General features: G+C 39.3%; 1 protein-coding gene across 1 annotated transcript; it reads right to left on the reverse strand.

Moving 5' to 3' along the window:
* Positions 1-1,054: 1,054 nt before the first annotated feature.
* On the reverse strand, positions 1,055-8,561 carry nipsnap1 (nipsnap homolog 1 (C. elegans)). The gene is made up of 10 exons (XM_069716350.1): positions 8,485-8,561; positions 6,684-6,811; positions 6,061-6,106; positions 5,508-5,602; positions 5,063-5,133; positions 4,351-4,491; positions 4,045-4,076; positions 3,827-3,921; positions 2,561-2,644; positions 1,055-1,725 (listed from the first exon to the last, which is right to left on the reverse strand). The coding sequence occupies exons 1-10, from the start codon at positions 8,559-8,561 to the stop codon at positions 1,661-1,663; spliced, it is 834 nt and encodes a 277-aa protein (XP_069572451.1). The 3' UTR covers positions 1,055-1,660.
* Between the last annotated feature and the right edge of the window lie 548 nt (positions 8,562-9,109).

Raw genomic sequence — 9,109 nt, forward strand, 5'->3', positions numbered from 1 at the left:
TGCGAGCGACTTCCGTTTTGGTTCTTCAAAATAAAAGCCAAGGGAACGTGATCGTAAGTACTGAATATTTTTCTCTCAATGAATCTGCGGTGGGCTCATTGTTAAGCTCCATTTCTTATGGAAGAGATTTTTATTTTATTTTTTTCAGTAATTTGATTTGACATCCAACAGCGAGTCATCTCCGCACCCCTAGTTGGGAAAGGGAACAACTGTTTCAGACTGAAGTGTGTTTCCAGCAATGTGACAACACTTTGGGGAGTGCCCTTTCTTATTTCAAAATAAAGTTACGACCAGGTGCATTAAAAATGATTATTTGGTATGTGAGAACTTGAACTTGAACTTGGACAGAAGAGTCTGAGCCCATCTTTATTGCCCACTATCAGCGGCCATCCTCACCCATGCTCTTGCGGGCGAATGGGAGACATTTTTTTACAACCATACTCTCCCAGAGGCACCATATTAATATCCAGTTTTAGAATTTAACTGATGTAGTTCAACATGTAAACCAAATACCAGATTGACCACAAAAGTTCTCCCATGTAGTGTAATTCAATTTCAATTCAATGTATATAGCGCCAAATCACAACACAGGTTATTTCATGGCACTTAACACATTAAAGTCCTTAAAGCAGAAGTTTACAACATTACACAGAGAAATAACACTGAGCTTTGTGGAACTCCATAACTAACTCGTTTGTCTGGAAGACTCGATATGAACAAACTGAAATCTATCTGATAAGTAGGATTTGAACCAGTCTAATGCAGTTCCTGTAATCCTCGTAACATCTAATCTCTGTAATAAGATCGTATGATCAATCGTATCAAAAGCAGCACTGAGGTCCAGAAGAACAAGTACAGACGAGTCCATTATCTGAGGCTATTAGAAGATTGTTAGTAACTTTCACCAGTGCGGTTTCCGTGCTATGATGAACTCTAAAGCTTGACTGAAAATCTTCAGACTATTCCCCTGTAAATGATCACAAAGTTGATTTACATTATTATATTACAATAATCAAACTTTTATTTTGAAAATACTAACTACTTCAAACCAGAAGTGACATCTTGGCCCCCAGTCTTTACACCTCATTCTGTAGATTTTAATCAGTCACATGGTCAGATATTTTGATGATTGTAAAGCACAATGAATGAGGTAGGCTTTTATTTTATCAAACAGTCACAGATGTGAAGCTCAGCATGATATCATTCAGTTTGATTCATATACAGGCATAAAAGCACAATCATAATAACCTGGGTGGAAACTATTCCGTCATTGTGAAAAAGCAATGCAGTCAATTTCAATAATTCACTATAAAGACAAAGAGTAGGGAACAAACCTCCCCTCATTCAACTCAATCATGTAGACATTATTTTTCAGTATAACAGTACACACATTTGTGTTTTTTTTAGGGTCAGTTTGTCGTTCTTTTTTTCACATATTTGAGCTAAACTTCTGGAAATCTGGGTATCTCAGGATCCAAAATAGATGCTCATAAACACTTCATTACTTTTAATGCCGGACTCGCTGTTGTTTAGATATAGGATCAGACCTTTTATTTCAGAGACAGAGATCACCTAGTACATGTTTAAACAAAGTCTAAGTAAGACCAAAGTAGATCAGTGAGCGTTGGTCATGGAGTTGTTTGCAGTTTCAGTCCCCTTCTCACTGTAAAGGTGAACTCTTGATGGGAATCATTATTCTGCACTCCATACTTCTGATCAAAGGCACTGAGGACAGACAGAAACAAACAAACTCTTGGTTACAGCAACCCGGGCTGACTGGTAATCACAATAAAAAAAATAAAAATAAATACAATGCTAAAATTCTCAGGTTACAACTTGATATGATTTGTAACAACCTCTCTGAAAGTAAAGCGGGAAACCTGCATTTAGTTTTTATTGTAAACTACAGCTCGGTTAATCGCTGCATACACGTACATCAGGCTTCCCATTTTCATTAAAAACCTGTCATGTTGTTGTCAAGCATTTTTTTCTAGAATTGTGTCTTTATGTATACAGAACAAACACTGAAAGTTTCCGCACTGTTGATAAAGCAAAGCCTGCGAGGCAAACCGTTTGTTGGACTAAGACAGGAGATCATTCATATCTACATCCTGCTGCTGCACAACTGCTCAGCACATTTGTGTTGGCTCTCTTCACATCCTCAGGATCCACCTGTGATTTCTGTTTCCCAACAACCGAAGTTGGTTTCAATTATTAGTGCCTACCTAAATAAACAAATAATAGTCCCCTCTTATAAAGAAAAAAAAATGCACAGGTGGATATTACAATTTCAGAACCCCCAGAGAACATAACCATAATCACGGGAGAAAATATGGAACTAAATGAATGCTATATGATACATTTTGGTTGACATACACCCAAACGCGTTGGAATATATCATGTTATGAATAAATAACCCTTGAAACATTTCAGTTACTTCTTGCACCAACACAGAACACTTTGTACCGTGTGCTGCATATAAATGTAATTTAACGAGGCACAAAGTAGCTCTTTCTTTTTATTTGGGAGTATTTGTGTGAGTGGAATGCGTCCGTCTCACCCGTATGAAACACATTGATGTCCCATCCATCCTTCAGCCAGGCGGAGTTTCTTGTCTCCTCACGTGACTGGAGACTTTCATAAGCTATAAAAAAAAAAAAAAAGGAAAAAAAAGAACATATAGCGTATCACATTGTGTGTGGATGCATTTCTCCAAGTCCAATAAAACATTCAGCATCACTGAGGATGCAAAACTAATAATAGGTTTGGTAAATCTCTGAGCAGAGCCAAAGGAACAAAGTATTGTGATTTGAACCCTTTTTCATTTGCCATGAGCAAACTCTACCTCCTCCACTAGCTGTTACTGTTGTGTTAAATATGTCCTCTAGAAATTGGGGCATGTAAAATGCATCCATGTACAACAACAACAAGGTTTTTCATATGCATGTTTTAAGAGTGCTAGTTAGAATCTTTTCTAACAGTAAAGCCAGTCACTCTACCTTTCCTGTACCACACATTGTCCAGACCATTATGTGTTGGAACAGTTGCACCCCCCCCCCCCCATGATCTGTCTCTCATTGAACTACAGTAATGCACACGGCATTAAAGCAACAACTCGCAGCTTCACTATAAGTGTGTTTCCATCCATTTCTTTTTTCTTGTTATAAATCCGGTGTAGGTGCAATATAAATACAAGTGTCAAAACGCTGAGAGCTCACAGCCCACGTTCAGCAGCTGTGTGGACTTCTGCAAGTCCACTGAACAACCTGTTATGTAGAAGAAAGCCACAAGACCAAAGAAAACCTGTGGTTGACCTGAGCGTGCCTCCATCACAGGAGTTATCCAACCGGATTAAAGGGTCACCGATATTAATGCAACTTTAGCTCCAGAGAGAAGCTTAAGAGAGATGTAATAACATATTGAGATGTTTTTGGTGCTTAAAACCACAAAATATCTTTAAATGGATATCAAGACTGTGATAAAAGCACCTTTAAATGTTTCTTGGGTAGCCGTTTTTCCTTTCAACGTTGGTACATGCACAAGAGCTCATGAGTGGCTATGACCTGATTGACAGTTGAGAGGAGTCATTGTGATTAAGAAGGAGTTGTCTAACAATATGAGGGAGTAAATAAGTGACCACAGAAGTGAAGAGATAAACAGCGAGGCTCAAAAACAGTTGGTTTGCCAAAATCAGCAGTTGGATTCATTCAAAAAAAAAAAAAACAACACAGTGAACACAGGGAAACTAGGAGAAGGTAAACAACCTGGTAGACCAAGGAAAACCCAAAACAATTTCTTTTATCTGTGCACAACATAATTTACTCACCCCAGAAGTGATGAACGACATACAGGTCGCCGATCTGCGAGAAGAAGCCGCCTACTGCCTCCTTGTTGTCCTGTCTGTATTTGATTGCCCTCGCCCTGTTGTAAGACAGAGTATTTTCAGTGAGTATAATGTTCACTGGAAGACATACGATACTTAATGCACTGGAAAAAGTTCAGGCAAATGATATTTATATTTTAAGCAAATTAAGCTTGCCTTACCAGTGGTTGCCCCATTCAATCATGGTTCCGGGCTGAAACACATGTGGTACAGGTAAAACACGGTACACGGTTTAAAACTAATATAAAAACAACATACTGTATTTCCCTTCACACACGACTGTTCTTTAAAACACAAACATGAAGAGAATAACTTTTTAAATCAATGGACGTGCAGGGGAAACAGCTAACTGAAAGGACCAGCACTGACTGACTGTTTCAAGTCTCTTACAACAAATAGAATTTATGGAGAAATGTTCAAATACACTCAAGTCAAGCAGTTTTAATGTTTTTATTCTATGAAGATACCTTGAGGTAATAGGTGCGCATTTCATAGATGTTTGGTCCTGGTCTGGGCGTGGGTTCATTCCAGAAACTGAACTCCAGAAGCAGCTGGTTTCGCCTTGAGTGCAACATTTTTGCTCTCTCTTTCTGAAACTCTAAATACTCCTAAAAAGAGATGGGTTTTTTTTTTTATTATTAATGACCGAGAAATTTGTGAAGATATATTACACTGTTCTGTTTTACAGCTTGAACTGAGCTAAAATTCTGAAAACTAAGATAAAACTAAAGACAGCGTAAGTGCCTCTTTAAAGTCCCCCTCCATTCAAATACGAGTATCTTTTCTTGTTCCCACACTTGAATGTTTGAGTTTCATGCAGAATGACGTCCAGTGTTGTGGAAAAAACAGGCATCTGGCATAAATAACTATTAAAAGTAGAGTATTTTATATAAACTTGAACACGTGTCTGGAGGGGATTTTTAAATATCAGCTCTCTGGCATCTCCATTAAATGTCCTTTTCTAAAATTTCCTAGACAAGCAGAAAAACCTTTTTCAAACAGCAGATTGGAAGACATCATCATAAATACATGGGCTGAAGCAAAAAACATGAAGTCTTTTACTAAAGTGCTGTTATTTCTCTCCACTTGAAAAAAAAAAACAAACATAATATGCAAATTGCACAGAGGTGCCTAAAGCTTATATTGTATGCAAAGAAATTGAAACGGCTCACAGGATACCTTGTTAGTTCTCAACTTCTGCAGGCATTCAGTCAAAGCCGGGTAGCCTCCTGTGTATCGCCACAGATGCACTGCAAAACAAGGACAGTAGATGTCACTGCAGCTCTGCATTAAGACTGATGCCACCCACACGGCTAAAAGATACAACCTCCATCACTGTGTAATGACTCTCCGTTGCCATGGAGTGCTCTTAATGTATACAGCACACTGTAAATTATCATATGCAGGAGGAGGGGTGTTGGCGGTGAGTCATCGGGTAGTGTCTGTGTGGTTTCAGTGATGCTCAGCCGAACAAGTTAAAGCCAAACTGCAGCCACTCAAATGAAGTGCTTACAAGGTCTTCAGAAACTAAAATTAATCCAGCAGCAACTGTGATCACTCAAAAGGTAAAACTCCTCGTCTTCTTTCGATCATATTTTCCACATACTGTTGCACCGCTGCTTACCAGCTTGATCCTGTTCTCCATACCAGGTGTTCCAGCTTCCGACCACCTCACATGGATAGTCCTGGTCCTGATGGAGCTTGTTTTGCACTTCGGCCCTAAAGTCAGCATAAAAGAAATACAGACGCGCACACGGATTCTGTGAAGGAGCATGCAGTTATCATATACGGTCAGTTCACCTTGACGACCAACTAGAGGGCACTCGGAGAATATAAAAGAAAGTCCATCATAACAATTCAACTAATTTGGCCCTTTACGCCAAACAGTATTCCTATAAACTCCGTTATATGCTCAGTTAATCTTATGATTCAGAAAGAATGCCATTACAAAGGAATACAGCCATTCTCGCTAATGGGAGAAACCTTAACTTCTATCATCCCGACAATCTAATCAGCGGCTCCCAGGCTCAAAGCATACATGGTTTTTTTTCTGTCCACCAGATGATATAGAAATGTGTTCTATAAATATGTGTTCTTTAAAATGAAAAGCACAGAAAGTATCATTCGACTGGTGGAGTTCATTCCGGGAATGTTTTCAAGCAGGGAAACACACTCACTCTAGACTGTTGTACGCTTCCAGGCACTCTGGTTTGACGTCGTGAACTAAAGAAGAAAAGAGAAAGAGAGGCAGACTTATCAGAAATGGGTGTTTTTTTGAGTGGGTTTTTTTTTTTTTTTTTTTTTTAAATACAAGCAACAATCAAATTTTTCAACAAAGTAATTTCACACTCCGATTCAGCAAAGACTGTATATACAAAACTGGTTCCCTTGCAATAGGTCGTAGGCTACGGCTGATAGAGTGCTCAAATTGAAATCCCTACATGATGTGATGAACGCCACATAAAAGATCAAAGCTCGGGAAGAGTGATAGATTTCTCTTCGAGAGAGAGAGAGAGAGAGAGAGAGACAGTTATCACGACTGACTGAAGAAAACCAGACAAATTATTCCGATGTTACAAAACTTTACAGACTCAACACAACACACTATTCCAGAAGAAGTGGTTGCTACTTGGATGTTGTGCATGTATAATAACAAACAACTTGTTTCAATGGAATCATGTGTTTGTCCCTCATGTTTCTTTGACAGTTTTCTCCGAGGTCACTAAGGCCAGTGCGGACTCAATTTAATTACCAGGATTAATTTAGCTGATAAATTGTAGGAACAAAACTGTGGACCTACACTGAATTTTGTACAGGTGGCTGGTCTCTTTCTTCGACAGCAGGTTGGAGTGAGCATCTTTCCTGGCATCGACTTTGTGCACAAACAAGGACCGCAACCAGCCTTTGTCGCCATTCTCTGAAAACCTCCTACACAGAGACGAGATGAATGAAAGTTTCACAAAGGCTCAAAGCAAAACACAGAAGTTGTCGACGTAAAAAAGCCAAACTTAAAAAGGAGCGTGATGTGCGTGACTTGCGGGCTAAAAGATAGTCATGCCAATATTCTTTGATATGAAAAATATGCATACTGTATGAGTGAGTGGGATGAATGCCGCAGCTCGAGTCTTCTTCATAAAACTTCTTTGCACCCACTCTGGAGCGGATAAAAGGGAATAGCACTTACTTAAAGCACTATTGTAACAATTTAAGAGGCTCCGATCAGTATGTGAAAATCAATAACTGTCCCTCCAAGTCAGAGAAGACTTGAAACCGTGTTCAAGCTGTACTTTAAAGGGATTTTCCAAACATATAAACTGAGAATGAGAATAATAGTGGCATACAAGCAAACAGGGACTATTACAATTGGGAATGCTAAGACCTGAAGGGTGAACTGACTTTTTCTTGCTCAAAATCACAAAACAAATATTAGTTTATGGTCCATTGAGGATGTCCATCTATAAACATGAAAACTATAAAATTGAGAGAAAATGGTCTTACAAAATGAGGAGGGCGACTGCCAGCTGTTTCACCAGTTACACAAACTGTGTTTCTTCACATCCAGCACTAAACAGAGCTCCCACACTCAGCGAAACATCAAGGACTTTCATAGCTTTCTATAAACTCATAATTTTCAGACCTTTTTAAAGCTGCTTCAATGTCACCTTAACCTCAATTTCTACGTGTTTCAGAGGACGTGAATTGTCAGTCTCAGACAGCATAGCTGGTGTATTCCCCCCCCCCCACACACACACTTATGGATTAGGCAGCTGTGTTGCGCAAATGTTACTAAAACGCAGTACTTTCAAAGCCATCTGTTAATAACAAACAAACACTTTCTAAAGCTTTATTTTTGATTCTAAAATCCTAAAACGTTCAAGGGCAGTGGGACGTCTCTTTTAATAACCTCATGGGCCAGTGGCTTTAATTAGGAACTATAAATAGTCGTGAATTTCCCATTGCACCCTTTAAAAAAATTTAAAAAAAGAAGTCTTTTAACAAGGCAAAAAACGTGTTTTTGAATAACTGTTAGAGTCGCGCAGAGAACAACTGATCCAGGATGGAGGCAACAAATAAACCGTTTTGAACTGGAGGTAGTTACATTTAGTGTCGCTTTACAGGACAAAGTTCAAAAGGTCCTGCAAATGATTAAAAGCAGCTTTGGAAACCTCGCCTACAAAATGCTCATGTTGACCCTCTTCCATTACATGAAGGCATTTCTAAAAAACAGTATCACATTCACCTTTGCATTTAACTAATAGTTTTTAAACATGTCACACTTGGGTGAAAGAAAAAAGAAAATAAAACGTATGAAGTCTCAGTCAAATGGAGCAGACGGACAAAACAGCGAAAACGGGTAAACTGGCGTCTGACGTCACCTTATTTAGTGTGCAGCAAACTTGGGACACGCGTGTTGCCCCGTCGGCCACTTCAGGAGTTACATTTTTATTGAGCACGTTTAAGAAAAGCCGAAGAGTTTGCCCCCCCCCCCCAAAAAAAAAAAAAAAAAAAAATTGCTGCAAGAACTTTTGTTTCTCGACGAGTAAATAAATGCGCAGCAAAGCTGACGTTCCTAAAAAAAAACCCCGAGAAGTGTCGTTTACCTGGTGGCTTGGGGACGACTCACGGACAACCTGTACAGCTTTGGTCCTTTAGCCCACACAGAAGCGGCCGTCGCCATTTTCCTGTGTCAACTAAAAAAAAAAAACTGTCTCCGACACGTGAACACGCTCCTCCGGTTAATGTTTACCTCGCTGTTTGTGCCGCGACTTGACGGGTAAACACGTCCGACGGTGCTGAAGGTTGGCCCGCGTGTGATTTAAAAACACGCGTGACTGAGTGACGCAGCACGCGGTGGCCAATAGGCACCACGGATCGGACCTGATTAGTTGATTGTGCCTTCGCGTCGCAGCGGCACGTTATCACAATCATTCAATCAGGCTGAAACGTGATTTAGATCTACTAGCAGAGTCGTGATTGAGTTAAATCCATAACAACGGTGTTTAATTCAGTAGACCAGCCTGTTTAATGCTTCGGATATCCAGCCTATGAAATTAAAAGTGTAAGTAAAGTATCACTGTGTTTTTTTTTTTTTTTAATGAAACATAGTACAATTACGAGCTTTATTGGTATGAAAATTTAAAAAAAAATCAAAGTAGTTTGTATTCAGACAGAATAACAGTAATGAACACAACATTGTTGACGTTTATCAATCAGATATAGGCCAAA

Source organism: Brachyistius frenatus, unplaced genomic scaffold, assembly GCF_029030835.1.
Source record: "Brachyistius frenatus isolate BFR_SWC_R1_liver_20210118 unplaced genomic scaffold, ASM2903083v1 Contig_156, whole genome shotgun sequence".
NCBI lineage: Eukaryota > Metazoa > Chordata > Actinopteri > Embiotocidae > Brachyistius > Brachyistius frenatus.